Source organism: Balaenoptera physalus, assembly GCF_965194825.1.
Source record: "Balaenoptera physalus genome assembly, chromosome: 15".
In the NCBI taxonomy this organism is placed as follows: domain Eukaryota; kingdom Metazoa; phylum Chordata; class Mammalia; order Artiodactyla; family Balaenopteridae; genus Balaenoptera; species Balaenoptera physalus.
The window spans coordinates 72,310,007-72,329,935 of NC_138894.1; the positions used below are offsets into that span (position 1 = coordinate 72,310,007).

Below are 19,929 nucleotides of genomic sequence, written 5' to 3' on the forward strand. Positions count from 1 at the left end.
CATATGACCTAGAAATTCCACTTCTAGATTTTCACCCAATAGAAATGAAAACGTATGTCCACAAAGGAATGTTGATAGAAGCTTCATTCATGATAGCCAAAAACTGGACCCAAACCAAATGCTCATCAACAGGAGAATTAATAGGTAAATTGATCTGTTCCTACAATGGAATACTGCTCAGCCATTAAAAACGACTGAACTACCAATTCCTGCAAACAGCAAGGAGAATCTCAACAGCATGATACTAAGTGAAAGGAGCCAGACACAAGAGTACCCCCTACATTTGTCCATTTACATGAATTTCTAGAACAGGCAAAAGTAATTTATAGTTAAAGAAATCCGATCAGTGGTTACTTTGGTGGGGACTAGGAGGAATGAATTATAAAGGGGCACAAGGGAACTTTCTGCATGGGATGAGAATATTCTAAATCTTGACTGGGGTATTACTGACTTGGGTGTCTTGACTGGGGTATTACTGACTTGGGTGTGTACATTTGTCAAAGCTCCTTGTATTTTATTGCATGTAAATTTTATGTCAATGAAATTGATTTTTAAAATGAGGCAGTTTACTACTTAACTGATATAGAAAGGTCTCAAAAATAGAGTAAATGAAAAAAAAAATGTCAAACATTATGTATAGTGCGTCCTTTTTGGTGTGGGAAAAAAAAAGAATAAATACGAAAGTGACAATGGTTGCTGTCTGATAGTTTCTGTTTCTGTTTTGTTAGTTTTACAGAATGAGGAGCCGTTTTACAGAAAGAAGAGGACAGTATTGGAGTCATCTTTGACTTCTCCATTTGGAAGTAATATTGTCTACTGAGATATAGAAAGCTGGAAAGCTTTTATTCAGAACAAGTAAGTATACTAGAAATCAAATCTGCGTGATTGTAGAGTGTGTTTCCAAATACGGGTGATATTGAGCAGAAAATCAATTCATGCCTTCCTCTGATCAGTTATATTGATATATGGAATGCCCATCAAATATTTTTCTGTGGTTCTGAGAATTCAGTTATAAACGTGGTGGCCCGTGTTAAATGGCAGAACCACAGATAAGCTAGGACTTTCACAGAGAGTGATCGTTTTAAAATATTGGTCCCCTGACATCATGGGAGGCTAGATCCTGGGTTTGAAAGATGGCTTCTGGGAATTTCCTGTTTCCTGGTACATTGCCACACACTTTGAAAGGTTTTGTTATTAGTACTCAGTTCTAAATAATTTGGGACTTATGTGAGATAAAACACATACATTGTCCTAAAACCTCAGGAAAATCTGAAATAATATACAAATTTGGGGGATATTGATTTGCTTAAGGAACATTAAATAAAAGGTACCATGTTCAAGGTCTAGGTTGCGTGTTTAACTCTTGCAAGAATGTGATCCTAGATGACTGAGAATATAAGCCCAAACTATCCAATAAGTTTTTTGTTTGTTTGTTTGTTTTTGTTTTTTACTATTCCAAACACTTTATTTTTTAAAAATTTTTATTGGAGTGTAGTTGATTTGCAATGTTGTGTTGGTTTCTGCTGTACAGCAAGGTGAATCAGTTATACGTATACATATATCATGCAATGTTCATTGCAGCACTATCCAATAGTTCTAGTGGTAAATGCTTTCTCACAACTTTTTCATCCTGGTGAGGTTTTTCATTTTAATCTTTACCAAATTCATTTATTCAACAAACGTTAATTAATTAACCACAGTTCTAGGCCCTGGGGGTATAATATCAAAACAAAGCATGCTTTTTGTTCTCACAGCGCTTACAATATGGTGTATATTTGCGAGTGTAATTCAGGAATGCAGGGTATAGGGAGAAGGTGAAGTAAGGGTAAAATAGACATTAAACAATATTTATGTGAAAAATGATAACACAAATAAAATATAAATAATTGGTAGGTGCAAAATGACATCTCATTATGTTAATTGTGTTTTTATTTCTGTGGGTGTTTCCAGAACACATCTCCTATTTGTAACAGTAATTGAATAAAGACGCTATTCTTTCTGATCTCTTTGTCAGTCCTGAAGATGCACTCAGGAAGAATATTACATGATCTATCTTTTTATCAAGTCAGCAATTCAAATCTGAGTCCCTTCAGAAGAAGTAAAGTTCAGCTCTGTTCCACTAGAAATTATCTCCTCTTGGAATTTTCTTATACGCTGAGAATATTGTAATACATTAAGATTTTATTCAAGAATCAAAAGTACATTTATATTTCCTATATTACCTGAAAGCATTTTTCCCCTTAGTGCAGTTTGTTGCCCCTAATTTCTTCAATGATATGTCTAATTTTTTGCCTATTGAACATGAATGTTCTTTTATACAAGCTTGCTTTTCATTAAACTCTCTGGTTTTTATGGTTGAAAAGAAAAAAATATTGGTCTCCTGCCATCACTTACTCGGGCTTACCCTCCTGGTCAGACAGCAGAGAGATCTGTCAAGATCATTGTGAAGAAACATGGAGTAGATCTAAGTGGCGACCAAAATGTAACTCTTTCCACTTTGATGACTGGGTGTAGACTATGCTATCCAATGTAGTTACTAGTAAGTAGCTATATGTGTCTATTTAATGTGAATTTAAATAAACAAAAACTAAATAAAATTTAAAATTCAGTCACACAGTCACGCTAGCCACATTTCAAGTGCTCAACAGCCACATGTGACTAATGGCTCCACTACTGGACAGAGCAAATATAGAATATGTTTATCATCTCAGAAAATTCTACTGTACAGCACTAGTCTAAACAGAGATATTCTGCTAAGAATGAATACTGAATGAATGAATAAGCAGCATGGTTTTCACTTAACTACTTGATAAGAGAGGAGTGTGGTAGTCCACATACAGGGAGATACCATGGCTAGTAATAAGAACATCTTACAGTTACATAGCAGCGCACTTTTCAAATTTTAAAATATTTTTATGTCTGTGCCTTATGTGACTTTATTCAGTCTTTTTCTTGAGCCTTTTAAAGAGTTAAAGTATCAATATCTTAATTTTACAGCTGAAGAAATGTCACCTCCAAAAGGCTAGTCCTGTGATCTTGCAGTGGTCTCTAGGCCTTTCTAAGTGACTAGAATCAGACTTAGAGGTTGTCTCCATAGGGAGGATGTAGAAGCCAAGAAAACAGATGAGACCCCAGAGGGAGAGAGAGAGACTCGCTGACCGGCCATGTAGACAGGGATGTGGTAACATTCCAGCTGAGGTTAGTAGTAGAGATCTGCATGGGACAGAGAGAAAGGGGACCTGGGGTAGGATCCTGGGGGTCTGAGTGCCTGATGGTGTAATTCAGACCAGAGATGCCTCAGGGTCTTCAGGAGGACATATCCACTTGGATGAGTCAAGAAAGATTTGAAAACCAGGAGCAGCCTAGCCCAAGAGGAAAAGTAGTGCAGACAGTGTCTGAGAGTACAATACCTGGGAGGCACTTCTCTGAGGTGGCATGGACTGCCTGGGAGAGTTAGATCTTGGCAAGGGAGACACAGAAACGAGACAGCTTCTTCAGGGAACCTCACTGTGAGAGATGAGAGAGCTTAAACTGAATACAGACAACTATTTTGCAGTGATACTCTTCAGAAAATACCAAATTCTATGGGAGATAAAATGTGCTACTCCTTTGAGTGTTGACAGCAGAATAATGGCTAAAAATAGTAGCTAACATTTATTGAGCTATTACTTTGTATGAAATACTATACATGAGTTCTCATTAAACTTCATAAGTAAAATACTGTTCTCAACTCCATTGTACAGACAAGGAACCAGTGGTGTACTACAGCTGGTTCTTACTGTTTTGTGAGAGCTCACTGTTGAATTTTTATGATTTTTGTTAGCCAGTTGACATACATTGTTAGCTTGAATTTGGCCTCAGTGGGAATACTTATAACATGCAGATTGGTACGTGCTACGAATTCAGGCCTTTACCCCCAGAGAGGCAGTGTGTTCAACATTTAGCAGCACAGCATTGAAATAGGCTCAAAGAGGGTTAGCAACTTGCCAAGGTTACACAGATGGTAGCAAATGGCAGATCGTTCGCCAGTCTCCCTACTTGAAAGCGCATCGTCTTACCCCTATTACCTTAGTGGGGATGCTTTTATATCAAGGACAGGATTGCTCACTTTACTTTGTTATCAAAGAAAAAACGTCTTGCTCACCAAGGACTCTGGGGTTAGGAATGAGGGTCTTTACAGAGCTTTTCTTGAGGGCCTGGAATTCAAGCATTTGGCCTCTCCATAACTCAAGATAGGTAGAGAGGAAAAAAAAATGCATGAACCTAATGCCCTGGCAACATGATGCTGATATGCACATTTTGTATAAATGAATAAATATGTATATTTCTCCCCCATCCCTCAGTGAATTTCATAAAGGAGAACAGTCAAATTCTCATTCAAAGGATGGGAGTGACTGTTATAAAGCAAATTTTGGATGAGCTATTTGTATGGAATGTTCTGAATTACGAAGAAGTAAACATCATTTGCTGTGAGAAGGTCGAGCAGGATGCTGCAAGAGGGATCATTCACATGATTCTGAAGAAGGGTTCAGAAGCCTGTAACCTCTTTCTTAAATCCCTTGAAAAGTGGAACTATCCTCTGTTTCAGGACTTGCATGGACTTAGTAAGTATCAGTTTGCTTTTAGCTGTTCTACAAATAGAATAAATCATGAAGAAGATCCATAATCCCCATGACAGAGCCTCTGCTCTCCTCCCTCCAGTGCTCTCATATCACTGGGCATTGGGCTTTGCTTATGTCGAGGAAAAGCTCAGACACTCTCAGGAAAACAAAACAAAACAAAAAACTCCCACTAGGTCACTTGATGGTGAAGCCAAATAAGTAACTCCAGGGTAAGGGAATAAATGATTTAGCATAGTCTGACTTCAGAATCAAACTGGACAATGAAGGCACTTAAGAAGTCAGTGCAGTAGTGCAGTAGTAGTTTTCAACATTCCTTAGTCTGATGAGGACCATCTGTGGACAAGTGGCCCCCAGACTGCCTACTCTGTAATCCAAGCACCATGGTAAGGAGAGCCTGACCGACTAAAGAAGCATGATTCTGCTTTTCATGAAATATTAATTTAGTTTTTCTTTCTTTAAATTAGTCAATTATCCCCTGGCAGATTTTAATCAAGGTTAAGGCTTGATTTGCTGAAAGTTACCCCTGACCATCATTCTCAACCATATCCCCACTATTCTCATGCACTTTCCTTAACCCAAACACTGGCTCCTCTCCTTTCCAATGAGCTGCTACAAAATTTGGTGGTGGAAAGGAAGAAACAGAAGGCAAAAGGGCAAGTAGGGTAAAGGGTAACAGGGGAAAGCAGGAGTAAATATTTGGAACCCTTTCTGCCAGCTCAGAACTGGGGAAGGAAATTAAAGTCATCAAGGGAAGATTCTCAGCCTCACTCCTCCTCCTCCTCCTGAACTCTAGGTTCTGGGGAGACACAGAATTGGATCCTCTTCAATTTCCTCTTCTCTAACAGGTCTTTTTCATCAGATGTCAGAAGAAGACTTAGATGGTTTGGCTCAGGATTTAAAGGACTTATACCATACCCCATCTTTTCTGAACTACTATCCGCTGGGTGAAGATATTGACATTATTTTTAATTTGAAAAGCACCTTCACAGAACCGGTTCTATGGAGGAAGGACCAACACCATCACCGTCTGGAGCAGCTGACCCTGAGTGGCCTGCTGGACACTCTTCAGAGCCCCTGCATCATCGAAGGGGAATCGGGCAAAGGGAAGTCCACTCTGCTGCAGCGAATCGCCATGCTCTGGGCCTCTGGAGAGTGCCAGGCTCTGACCAAGTTCAAATTAGTTTTATTTCTCCGTCTGAGCAGGGCCCAGGGTGGACTCTTCGAAACCCTGTGTGACCAACTCTTGGATATACCTGACACAATCAGGAAGCAGACGTTCATGGCCATACTACTGAAGCTACGGCAGAGGGTTCTTTTTCTCCTAGATGGCTACAATGAATTCAAGGCCCAGAACTGCCCAGAAATCGAAGCCCTAATAAAGGAAAACCACCGCTTCAAGAATATGGTCATCGTCACCACCACCACGGAGTGCCTGAGGTACATCAGGCAGTTTGGTGCGCTGATTGCCGAGGTGGGGGATATGACCGAGGACAGTGCCCAGGCTCTCATCCGGGAAGTGCTGATAAAGGAGCTCGCTGAAGGCTTGTTGCTCCAAATTCAGAAATCCAGGTGCTTGAGGAATCTGATGAAGACCCCTCTCTTTGTGGTCATCACTTGTGCAATCCAGATGGGGAAAAGTGAGTTCCGCTCTAACACACAAACCACACTGTTCTGTGCCTTCTACGATCTGCTAATAAATAAAAACAAGCACAAACGTAAAGGGGTGGCTCCAAGTGAGGTCACTCGGAGCCTGGACCACTGTGGGGACCTAGCTCTGGAGGGTGTGTTCTCCCACAGGTTTGATTTTGAACCGGACGACTTGTCCAGTGTGAACGAGGATGTCCTGCTGACAACGGGACTCCTCTGTAAATACACAGCTCAACGGTTCAAGCCGAAGTATAAATTCTTTCATAAATCATTCCAGGAGTACACAGCAGGACGCAGACTCAGCAGTTTATTGACGTCTGAAGAGCCAGCAGAGGTGACCAAGGGGAACGGTCACTTGCAGAAAATGGTTTCCATTTCAGACATTACATCCAAGTACAGCAACCTGCTCCTGTATACGTGTGGGTCATCTGCCGAAGCCACCCGGACTGTTCTGAAACACCTGGCATCAGTGTATCAACATGGCAGCCTCGGTGGGCTTTTCGTCACCAAGAGGCCTCTCTGGAGGCAGGAATCTATGCAAAATGTGAAAAGCACCACTGTGCAAGAAATTCTGAAAGCCATAAACATCAACTCCTTTACAGAGTGTGGCATCAATTTATTCTGTGAGAGTATATCCACATCAAACCTGAGAGAAGAATTTGAAGCTTTCTTTCATGGTAAAAGCCTACATATCAACTCAGAGAACATCCCTGATTACTTATTTGACTTCTTTGAAAACTTGCCTAATTGTGCAAGTGCTCTGGACTTTGTTAAACTAGACCTGTACGGGGGAGCTGTGGCTTCGCAGGATGAGACCGCAGAAGACGCAAGCAGGATCCACATGCAGGAGTCCTCAGGAACCTACATTCCCAGCAGGGCTGTGTCTTTGTTCTTCAACTGGAAGCAGGAATTCAAGACATTGGAGGTCACACTCCGGGATTTCTGCAAGTTGAATAAGCAAGATATCAAATACCTGGGGAAAATATTCAGCTCTGCTACAAGCCTCAGGTTGTACATTAAGAGATGTGCCGGTGTGGCTGGAAGCCTCAGTTCGGTCCTCAGCACCTGTAAGAACATTCATTCCATCATAGTGGAAGCCAGTCCCCTCGCCTTAGAAGACGAGCGGCATATCACATCTGTGACAAACCTGCACACCTTAAGTATTCACGACCTAGGGACTCAACGGCTACCAGGTATTGTAAACATCAGCAGTTTAAGCTATAATCAAACCTGGCTAGTTGCTGTGGAAATATTAGATATTATTTGTTTTGCCTGAAATTTTCTAATAGTTTCTACTAGTGTCAGGAAGTGGAAGGGCTTGGGAGAGACTTCCATGTGGGGGGAAGGCTGTCAGATTGGGAGGCCCTAGGAAGGATTCCCAGAGCTGAAGCTCTGTAGTCTGACTGAATAAGTATGTAGTATATATATGGTAAAGTGTGTGTTTGTATGTTTGTCTGTGTATACAGTAGGTTAAGCTTGTCTTCTGTGAACCCTCCGTCTTGTCGGCATCTCTGTCTTAACCCAACGTTCACTGCTTTCCTGCCAAGTAGCACTCTTCCTTCTTTGAAGTCTGGGAGGAAATCCAACCATAAACTAATCACCTGCAGAAGCTGGTGGCTAACTGCGTCACTAGATTCTCATCTAGGAAATTGCAGCACATCCAGCCCCAGCCCCACTCCAAGTATCATTCACTTTGAAGGAAGATTTTGGGAACAGTTTTTGTCGAACATGAAGAAATTCCAGACTTCAGACGCATACATGTGGGGGTCAATCTTTCTGGGTAAAGGGGAGTTTTCCCCAGATTCACAATAACACTAAAGGTGAGTGTCTCCCTTACCTGTGTAGTCCAGCCACACCTGTGTAGACCCATTCTGTTGCCCAGAGCAGGGGCTGCTGAGTTCTCTGAAGCTATGGGCCAGCAGGAGCCTTGTTCTACATGACTGTAATCTGAGATTCATTTTCATCCACAAGTAGTTTCCCATTCGGCTCTGCCTCACTTGTCACCCTGTAGAGGACATTTTCTATCATTTTAAGAATCTAGAATCTTTTGTACAGATAAGCTTTGCAACCTCCTACTCAATGCAGGAAGGCCTATAAGATTCTGGATAGTCACTCAGACTTTATTAGACTACCTTCTGTGTTAGGAGGCTTACCATCTTCTCTTGATGGCCATTCGTTTGTGCTGATATTGCAAACCGGTCACTTACGTGCTGAATTTGACCTACATATAATTAAAATTTTTCTTTTTAATGTTTGCCAATATTTTGTTCTTAATATTTTAAATTTATTTTTTGAGTAATATATTTACATGGTCCAAATTATAAAACAATCTATGATGAAAAGTCTCCTTCCGTTCTCTCTCCCCTAGCTATGACTCTTCTCCCTAAAGGAGTTGCCACCATTTTGAAATTGGGAAATATCATGTGAAAATACAGGTTTCTCATTCCTCTTGAAAATTATAGATTTGACAACTGCACTTGGTAACAACTGGCTAGAGCTTCATGATCTGCTCCTACACTCTTTGGAAAGACACATAATCTCCAGTTGGGCACAAAGCCCACCTGTTCTACTTCTTGTAATAACATCATCTCCCTGGCCCTCTTTGACATTTGAGTTTGCAATCAGCACTTAGTTTTTCTTATAGCTAGAATCTAGTCACTACTGAAAGACATGTTGGTTATTTCCTGTTTGGGCAATTATAGATAGAACTACTAAAAACATTCTTATGAAAGTTTTCTATGTGAAAATAAGTTTTCAATTCACTTGGGTAAATATGTAGGATTAGCATTGCTGAGCCATGTGACAAGTGCTTGTTTAACTTTTTAGGAAACTTCCAAGCTATTTTCCACTTTGTACATTTTACATTTTCAGTAGCAATACATGAGAATTTTAGTTGCTCTGCATTCTCACTAGCATTTAGTATTATTTCTATTTTTCTCTTTTTGTCATTTTACAATAAGAAAAAAAAAAAACAGACAATACCAAGTGCTGATGAGGATGTGGAGCAACTGGAACTCTGTGTATAGTGTTATATCATCAGAGTTGGCTAATAAAAGTTGAAAATTCTTCACGTGCTTGTTTGCAACTTAGTGAAATGTCTCTTCAAGTTTTTACCCATTTTTTAAAAAGTATTTATTTATATTTTTATTTTGGCTGCACCGGGTCTTAGTTGCATCACGTGGGATCTTTGTTGTGGCATGTGGGATCGTTAGTTGTGGCATGCGGGCTCTTAGTTGCAGCATGCAGACTTCTTAGTTGTGGCTTGAGGACTCTTAGTTGTGGCATGCATGCAGGATCTAGTTCCCTGACCAGGGATCGAACCTGGGCCCCCTGCATTGGGAGCACGGAGTCTTACCCACTGGACCACCAGGGAAGTCCCTAACCATTTTTAATTGGGTCAATTTGTTTTCTTAATGTTGAGTTTTAAGTGTTTTTTTAAAATATATTCACGATACAAGTCCTTTGTGAGATAAGTGATTTGAAAATATTTTCTCTCACTCTGTAGCTAGTCTTTTCATTCTTTAACAGTGTCTTTCATAGAACAAAAGTTTTACATTTTGTTGCCATCCATTTTTTTTCTTTATGAATCATGCTTTTGGTGTCATGTCTAAGAACTCTTTGCATAAAGGTCATGATGATTTTTTCCTATATTTTCTTTTAAAGTTTTATGTTTTACGTTTAGATCTATGATCCATTTCGAGTTAACATTTGTGTAAGGTGTGAAGTTTAGATCAAGGTTCATTTTTCTTCCCTATGGATATCCAGTTGTTCTGTTTATTGAAATTACTATTCTTTCATGTTTGAATAGCCTTTGTATCTTTGCCCAAATTTTTTGGCTATAGTTGTATGGGTGTATTTCTGGATACTATTTTCCATTGATCTTTCATTTGCCAATACCCTTGTCTATCCCTTGCCAATACTACATTGTCTTAGTAACTTTTATTTTATAGTAAGTCATAAAATTGGGTAGTGTTATTTCTCCAACTTTCTTCTTCTTTTTCAAAATAATTTTAAAATATTCTAGTTCCTTTGTCCTTCCATATAAATTTTAGAATCACATTTTTTTTTTTTTTTTTTGCTGCATCGCACAGCCTGTGGGATTTTAGTTCCCCAACCAGGGATTGAACCTGAGCCCTTAGCAGTGAAATCACAGAGTCCTAACCATTGGACTGTCAGGAAATTCCCAAGAATCACATTGTTTATATCGTCAAACACTCTTCTTGGGATCTTGGTTGGAATTACATTAAATCTATAGAACAATTTAGGGAGAATTGACATTGTTATTATGTTGAATCTATGACCATGGTTTCTCTTTCCATTTGTTTAGATTTTCCTTGATTTCTTTTTTCACCATTTTGTACTTTTCATCATGTTGATTGTGTATATGTTTTTTAGATTTATACCTTTTTCATTCTTTTGGAGCTATTGTAAATGGTAACTTTAAAAAATTTGGTTACCAATTATTTATTGCTACTACAGAAATACAGTTGATTTTTGTGTGTTGATCTTGTACTCTATACCTTTGATAAACTTATTTCATGTCCCTTCCAAAAGGATTATTTTCATTTCTTCCTTTCCAATTTTGTATTCCTTTTATTTATTCATTTTTTTAAAATAAATTTATTTAGTTATCTTTGGCTGCGTTGGGTCTTCGTTGCTGCGCGCGGGCTTTCTCTAGTTGCAGCGAGCAGGGGCTACTGTTGGTTGCGGTGTGCGGGCTTCTCATTGTGATGGCTTCTCTTGTTGTGGAGCACAGGCTCTAGGTGTGCAGGCAGGCTCTAGAGCACGGGCTCAGTAGTTGTGGTGCACAGGCTTAGTTGCTCTGCAGCATGTGGGATCTTCCCAGACCAGGGATCGAACCCATGTCCCCTGCATTGGCAGGCGGATTCTTAACCACTGCACCACCAGGGAAGTCCCTGTATTCCTTTTATTTCATTTTCTTGCTGTACTGCACTGATTATGACTTGCAGTATAGTGTTGAATAGGAGAGGTGAAAGTGAACATCCTCCCTTGTTCCTGATCCTAGAGAGTAAGCATTCAGACTTTCACCATGAAGTGTGATGCTAACTGTAGTTTTTTTGAAGGTGCCTTTTATCAGGTTGGGGAAGTGTCCTTCTATTCCTAGGTTGCTGAGAATTTTTATCATGAATGGTTATTGGATTGTATCAGCTATTTTTGCTGTATCAATTTATATGATTATGTAGTTTTTCTTCATTAGACTGTTAATATAGTGAAGTACATGGATTGATTTCCAAATATCAAAACAGTCCTGCATTCCCTGTATGAAGCTCACTTGGTGGTAGTATAATATTCTTTTTATATATGGCTGGACTCCTTGGTAATATTTTGTTGAGGATTTCATAAGTGATATTGGTTTGAAGTTTTCTTTTGTTTTATTCCCTTAGTCTGGGTTTCAGATTGGTTAATGGTAGTGTCATAAAATGAGTTGGGAAGTGTTGTCTGTATTTCTGTTTCCTGGAAATGATTGTGTAGAATTGGTGTTATTTCTTCTTTGAAAGTTTGGTAGAATTTGCAAGTTAAATTATCTGTGCCTGCAGCTTTCTTTTTTGGAAAATTTTAAACTACAAATTCAATTTCCTTAGTTATACTGGACTATTCAGATTACTTATGTAATGTTGGCTAAGTTTTACTAGTTTGTGCCTTTCAAGAAATTGTGCAATTTTGTCTATGTTGTCAAATTTATGCATGTAGATTTGTTCATATTATTCTCTATCCTTTTAACATCTGTGATTTCTGTAATGATAGCTTCCCTTTCATTTCTGATATTGGTAATTTGTTATTCCTCATTTTTTCTTTGTCAGTCTTGCTAGAAATTTATCCATTTTATTGATCTTTTCAAAGACATAGCTTTTAATTTCCATTGATTTTCCCCTATTGTTTCTGTTTGTGATTTGTTATTGATTTCTGCCCTTATCTTTATTATTTTATTGCTTCGTCTTGCATTGGGTTTATTTTGCTCTTCTCTCTCTAGTTTCTGAACTCGTAAGCTTAGGTTGTTGATTTGAAAACTTTCCTTATTTCTAATATAAGCATTCAATGCTCTAAACCTCCCTTTAAGTAACTGTTAACTGGAGATTTTGATATATTTTATTTTTATTTCTGTATTTTTCAAAATATTGTCTAATTTTCCTTGAGACTTCCTGTTTGATCCATGCTTGTTTAGAAGTGTGTTGTTTAATTTCCAACTGTTTGGAGATTTCCCAGTTATCTTTCTGTTATCGTTTTCCATTGTAATTCCATTATATTTTGAAAACATGCTTTTAGCTAAGGAAGATCCCCATCTCTCACCAAAAAAATATATTTTCGTGTCAATTTCATGAGCATTTCTTGCCCATAGTGACAACTAAAATCTTTTGATTGGTAATAGAAATATAGTAAATGACAGCTGAACACAGTCCAATCCCTTTTCTTTGGCAGGTGGTCTGACTGACAGCTTAGGTAATTTGAAGAACCTTATGAAGCTCATACTGGATAATATTAAGATGAATGAGGAAGATGCTATAAAACTAGGTCAGATTTTTGTTTTCTCTAATATATTTACTAATACAAGTTTGATAATAAGAACAGCTAAGACTCTTTGACACTGGCTGTGTCTATACAAGGCAACGATGCCTTTATGTACTTGGTGTCTTAATGCATTTCCTTTCCATTTTTTTTTTTTTTTTTTGCAGCTGAAGGTCTGAGAAATCTGAAAAAGATGTGTTTACTTCGTTTGACCCACTTGTCTGATATAGGGGAGGGAATGGATTACATAGTCAAGTCTCTGTCAGCTGAACCCTGTGACCTTAAAGAAATCCAATTAGTCTCCTGCTGCCTGTCAGGAAATGCTGTGAAAACCCTAGGTAACTGCTGCCTGCATTATGAAAACAGTGTAAGAAAACATGCGATATTTTCATACTAAGGCATGCTAAGTCTCTCAAATGGAAATTTAATTTTTAGGGAAACTGGAAAAGATAATAAAGACTTCTAGGTAATATCTAACTTGTTTTTAATGACCTTCTTCATGACTGGAATGAAAATTTACTATGGATGAATAATAGGAGAGAATTTCAGGATAATTGAAGATGTCATTTTAAGAAAAGGTAAAGAGGAAGAAAATAAGAAATAGGTGCTTGAAGCTTGGCACATATTCTGTTATATAATAACTGCTTAATAAAAATTTGGATGAATGGATAAATAAGTGATTGAGAAGCAGAGAGAGAAGGATTTCCTTAAATGTTTTCAGGCTTTCCAATGCTTACCTATTGCCCTGTTAAGATGGAGTTAATGTGCATCAATATGAGTTGAGTCTTTTGAGTTCTTAAAGTGTGCATATACCAAGTATGGAGAAACCTTTGCATATTTCTGGATAAACTAGATATGTTCGATTCAGATTTTTTTTTAATTTAGATTTTGGTAAAAAAGATGGTCTAGCCCTCTTAAAAACAGAATACACAACTGCTAGGAGTCTGTAAAGTTTCCTAAGGAAACTATTTATATGCCAACATAAACCAAAAGCTAGAGAAACCCAGGATTAGAAAAGGCCAGATAAACAACGGAAAGCATGAGAATGATGAGCATACTCCTTTACTTCTCTACTTGCCCTGCGGAGAGAAAGGTTTAGAACTGAAAATAGCAGCTGTACCCTTTTTAAGAGGAGTTCTGCAGGTTTTTTATTTTAAACCAAATCCCAGAAGATATTTTATTCTAAGAAAAGGGGTCATATGATTGCTTAAAAATAATAATAGCTAATATTATAACAAGAGTATATATTCATTAAAAAATTGACTAATTTTTTAAAGGAGATTTTTCTCATTAGTCTTGATAGGAAAAACTTCAACTAGATTAAACAACCATGATAAATATCTGAAATGAAAAGAATTAAGCAGTGATCAGCTAGAGTGATGGCATTTTATGATTAATGTTTACATGTAATATAGTTTTCCAAATTTTAACCTCAGTATATTTATGTCTTTGTCATTAAAATACATGTCTTGTAGATGGAGTTGGGTCTTGCTTTAAAAAAAAAAATCTAGTCTTATTAATCTCTTTAACTGGAGTGTTTAATCCATTTACATTTAATGTAATTATTTATAGGACTAGATTTCCGTTAGTCATTTTGCTATTTGTTTTCTATTTTTCTCATCTGTCTTTTTTTAATTTCTAAGTTTTTATTATTAGTATCACCACTATGACATTAACAAAATCATCTAAACTGAGTACACAAAGAACAGCTCATCTCATCTGGTTTTTGTTCCTTTGTTTCTCCTTCATGATAGGGCATTTTAGAATTGTAAGCACCCTCACAGTTTATTTAGTTCATCTTCCTTATTCTAAAGATGAAGACACTGAGGCTTAGAGAAATGGAGTGACTTTACTAAAGTGACATAAAAACTATATTCCCGGATGCTTTAGGCTTTTTGTGAACTCAATTTTTTTAGTCAGAACTTAGAACAAGGAAATATCCGTGCACCAGTCATAGTCGTGGCAATTGGGGGTTAAACCTATCCAGATACTTTTTGAAATAAATAAATTAATCAAGTCAAATAATGGTTTTATACTATCAACAAAGAAAACAAGGACTCAGAATTCTTCTAAGGATATTTAAAAATGCATTTATAGTTCCCTGAAAGTCTTGTTTTGGATTAAAAAAATTTTTTTTTGCAGCTCAAAATCTTCACAACTTGGCCAAGCTGAGCATTCTTGATTTATCTGAAAATCATCTGGAAAAGGATGGAAATGAAGCTCTTCATGAACTAAGTAAGAATGACAATTTAGGGACTTCCCTGGTAGCCCAGTGGCTAAGACTCTGCACTTCCACTGCAGGGGGCGGTGCAGGTTCAATCCCTGGTCAGGGAACTAAGATCCCACATGCAGCGCCGTGTGGCCAAAAAAAAAAAAAAGAATTGATAACTTAGCCAAAATCAAATACTCAAATAGTCATCATTATCAGATACTCAAATAGTTTATCCACATATGCCTTACTAGATGGACCTTAAGTAGGTCATTTAGCCCTTCCTTAAACTGCCCTTGAGGAATACAGGCCCATGGCTTTTGAGTTACCAGTTTTCCCATACTCACTGCACCTGAGACTCCCACCTGCTTGTCTCCTTCTAGTGAACTAGTGTCTGAGTAAGTGATATTCAAGACAAATCTGCTTAAGTTAGTGATAAGATTTTTAAGGTGTGATAATGCTACTGTGATTATGTTAGAATTAAAAACCTGATACTTAACTGTCTGAGATTTGCTTCAAAATAATATAGAAGGGAAGGAATTTGATGACGATGAAGCAAGGTTGTCCATGGTTCAAGGTTTGTTGAAAGTTGGCTTATTAGTACATATAATTTCATTATACTGTTCTGTATGTTTGTATATTCTTGAACACTTCCCGTAAAAATATTAACAAAAAAACCAAGTAGATCCTTATTGCACATTGAGCAGGCTGCAGAGATAAAAATCATTCCTTCTCCCACATCAATTTTGAGATGGATCCAATTCCTGAACTGCTCTCTGGTTCTTCAAGTTGACAGGCTGCACATCTTGGAACAGCTAAACGTGCTGATGCTGCCCTGGTGCAGTGATGTACGAGTCAGCTTGGCCAGGCTGCTGGAGCAACTGAAGGGGGCCCCACAGCTCATCAAGCTTGGGCTGAGAAACTGGAGACTCACAGATGCAGAGATTAGAATTCTAGGTAGGTATACGCACAGAGCCGAGAGAAAAGAAGTTAGCCCTCACAAAGTTCTTCAGTTGGCTTGCTCTATTTAGTTAGATAGTTAGCATCTTTATTTATTTGCCTCCTCTTTTTTATATAGATATATTGAAAGAGGGTTCATACATGTTAAGGAGTAAAATGATTGAAAACACTGGCCTGCCTTCAGGTTTTTAAGCATTTCACCTACAGTGTTAAAAGGAAAAACATTCACGTTACCTGACAAGGTGTATCGTGTTAGGAATTGCTCTTCTAGCCTTAACTGTCTGAAATTCAGCAATGCCCTTCCAATCTTGGGAAATATTTTTACGTCACTTGTTGGGTATTCAAAACATGTAAAGGTAAGTGCAACTTTATGTAAATGGGGTCATGGAATATCTTTAAGTAGCTGTGATATAATCCAGGAACAAACAGAGATACATAAATGACTGAAGACAATGATAGTTTCAGGCAGTTGATGAAGGGTCTGCATGCTCTCTGTATTAGTTATCAATGTCTGTGTAAGATTACCCCAAAACTTAGTGGCTTAAAGCAACTATAAACATTATCTCACGTTTCTGTGGGTCAGGAATTTGGAAGCAGCTTAGCTGGGTGGTTCTGGCTTAGGCTCTGTCATGACTGGGGCTGCTGGAGACCTGATTCCAAGGTGGCTCCTCACTTGGTTGGCAGGTTAATGCTGGCTGTTGGCTGGAGGCCTTAGTTTCTCATGCCTGGACCTCTCCATAGACTGCTTGCATGTCCTCACAACATGGCCGCTCACTTCCTCCAGAGCAAGAAATCCAAGGGAGAACCAATTAGAAGTTGCAATATCTTTTATGACCTAGCCTTGGAAGACCATTTCTGGTCATCTCTGCTGTGTCCTATGGGTTACCCAGGTCAGCCCAATCCACTGTGGGAGGGGACAACACAGAGGAGTGAATACTAGGAGATGAGAATCATTGGAGCCAACTTGAAGGCTGACTACCATATTACCTGAGGCAAAGGACTAGTGAAAACAGCCTTGACTGCCTTCATTTCCCTCATGGATTGTCTAGAATATATTCGTAGTATATATATCATAAAACTTACCATTTTAACCATTTTTAAGTCTACAGTTTTGCGGCATTCACATTCTTATGCAACCACCATCACCATCCATCTCCAGAACTTTTTCATTCTCCCTGGCTGAAACTCTACCCATTAAAGACTAACTCCCCTCTTTTAAAAACCTTCTCTCTTAGAGATGCATATGTCTTTAAGTCCTTATGCTGCCCAAAGTTTTTTTTTTTTTAAACATCTTTATTGGAGTATAATTGCTTTACAGTGGTGTGTTAGTTTCTGCTTTATAACAAAGTGAATCAGCTATACATATACATATATCCCCATATCTCCTCCCTCTTGTGTCTCCCTCCCACCCTCCCTATCCCACCCCTCTAGGTGGTCACAAAGCACGGAGCTGATCTCCCTGTGCTATGCGGCTGTTTCCCACTTGCTATCTGTTTTACATTTGGTAGTGTATATATGTCCATGCCACTCTCTCACTTTGTCCCAGCTTACCCTTCCCCCTCCCCGGGTCCTCAAGTCCATTCTCTACGTCTGTGTCTTTATTCCTCTCCTGCCCCCAGGTTCTTTGAAACCTTTTTTTTTTTTTTTTTTTTAAGATTCCATATATATATGTTAGCATACGGTATCTGTTTTTCTCTTTCTGACTTACTTCACTCTGTATGACAGTCTCTAGGTCCATCCACCTCACTACAAATAACTCAATTTTGCTTCTTTTTAATGGCTGAGTAATATTCCATTGTATATATGTGCCACATCTCCTTTATCCATTCATCTATCCATGGACACTTAGGTTGCTTCCATGTCCTGGCTATTGTAAATAGAGCTGCAATGAACATTGTGGTACATGACTCTTTTTGAATTATGGTTTTCTCAGGGGATATGCCCAGTAGTGGGATTGCTGGGTTGTATTCTGGTTCTATTTTTATTTTTTATTTTTATTTATATTTTTAAACATCTTTATTGAAGTATAATTGCCTTACAATGGTGTGTTAGCTTCTGCTTTATAACAAAGTGAATCAGTTATACATATACAATATGTTCCCATTTCTCTTCCCTCTTGCATCTCCCTCCCTCCCACCCTCCCCATCCCACCCCTCTAGGTGGTCACAAAGCACCGAGCTGATCTCCCTGTGCTATGTGGCTGCTTCCCACTAGCTATCTATTTTACATTTGGTAGTGTATATATGTCCATGACACTCTCTTACCCTGTCACATCTCACCCCACCCCCTCCCCATATCCTCAAGTCCATTCTCTAGTAGGTCTGTGTCTTTATTCCCGTCTTGCCACTAGGTTCTTCATGGCCTTTTTTTTTTTTTCCTTAGATTCCGTATATATGTGTTAGCATACTGTATTTGTTTTTCTCTTTCTGACTTACTTCACTCTGTATGACAGACTCTAACTCCATCCACCTCATTACAAATACCTCCATTTCATTTCTTTTTATGGCTGAGTAATATTCCATTGTATATATGTGCCACATCTTCTTTATCCATTCATCTGTCGATGGACATTTAGGTTGCTTCCATGTCCTGACTATTGTAAATAGAGCTGCAATGAACATTTTGGTACATGACTCTTTTTGACCTGTGGTTTTCTCGGGGTATATGCCCAGTAGTGGGATTGCTGGGTCGTATGGTAGTTCTATTTGTAGTTTTTTAAGGAACCTCCATACTGTTCTCCATAGTGGCTGTATCAATTTACATTCCCACCAACAGTGCAAGAGTGTTCCCTTTCCTCCACACCCTCTCCAGCATTTATGGTTTCTAGATTTTTTTATGATGGCCATTCTGACCAGTGTGAGAGGATATCTCATTGTAGTTTTGATTTGCATTTCTCTAATGATTAATGATGTTGAGCATTCTTTCATGTGTCTGTAGGCCATCTGTATATCTTCTTTGGAGAAATGTCTATTTAGGTCTTCTGCCCATTTTTGGATTGGGTTGTTCGTTTTTTTGTTATTGAGCTGCATGAGCTGCTTGTAAATCTTGGAGATTAACCCTTTGTCAGTTGCTTCATTTGCAAATATTTTCTCCCATTCTGATGGTTGTCTTTTGGTCTTGTTTATGGTTTCCTTTGCTGTGCAAAAGCTTTTAAGTTTCATTAGGTCCCATTTGTTTATTTGTGTTCTTATTTCCATTTCTCTGGGAGCTGGGTCAAAAAGATTCTTGCTGTGATGTATGTCATAGAGTGTTCTGCCTATGTTTTCCTCTAAGAGTTTGATAGTGTCTGCCCTTACACTTAAGTCTTTAATCCATTTTGAGTTTATTTTTGTGCATGGTGTCAGGGAGTGTCCTAATTTCATACTTTTACATGTACCTGTCCAATTTTCCCAGCACCACTTATTGAAGAGGCTGTCTTTTCTCCACTGTATATGCTTGCCTCCTTTATCAAAGATAAGGTGACCATACGTGTGTGGGTTTATCTCTGGGCTTTCTATCCTGTTCCATTGATCTATATTTCTGTTTTTGTGCCAGTACCAAACTGTCTTGATTACTGAAGCTTTATAATATAGTCTGAAGTCAGGGAGCCTGATTCCCCCAGCTCCATTTTTCGTTCTCAAGATTGCTTTGGCTATTCGGGGTCTTTTGTGTTTCCATACAAATTGTGAAATTTTTTGTTCTAGTTCTGTGAAAAATGCCAGTGGTAGTTTGATAGGGATTGCATTGAATCTGTAGATTGCTTTGGGTAGTAGAGTCATTTTCACAATGTTGATTCTTCCAATCCAGAAACATGGTATATCTCTCCATCTATTTGTATCATCTTTTATTTCTTTCATCAGTGTCTTATAATTTTCTGCATACAGGTCTTTTGTCTCCTTAGGTAGGTTTATTCCTAGATATTTTATTCTTTTTGTTGCAATGGTAAACGGGAGTGTTTTCTTAATTTCACTTTCAGATTTTTCATCA

At 38.3% G+C, this 19,929-nt stretch overlaps 1 protein-coding gene across 4 annotated transcripts in view; it reads left to right on the plus strand.

The window, feature by feature from the left end:
• Positions 1-19,929, plus strand: part of NLRC4 (NLR family CARD domain containing 4) — a 52,917-nt gene that overhangs the window by 11,092 nt on the left and 21,896 nt on the right. Inside the window, exons 2-8 of one of the 4 annotated variants that reach the window (XM_082426974.1) lie at positions 729-855; positions 4,344-4,604; positions 5,468-7,462; positions 12,708-12,800; positions 12,962-13,132; positions 14,937-15,029; positions 15,793-15,960. In XM_082426974.1, coding sequence (XP_082283100.1) covers position 855; positions 4,344-4,604; positions 5,468-7,462; positions 12,708-12,800; positions 12,962-13,132; positions 14,937-15,029; positions 15,793-15,960 — 2,782 coding nt within the window. In that variant the 5' untranslated portion in view covers positions 729-854. Of the gene's footprint in view, positions 1-464; positions 856-4,343; positions 4,605-5,467; positions 7,463-12,707; positions 12,801-12,961; positions 13,162-14,936; positions 15,098-15,792; positions 15,961-19,929 lie in introns of those variants that run through there. The other 3 variants (XR_014254107.1, XM_082426973.1, XM_082426975.1) reach the window with 3 other exon arrangements.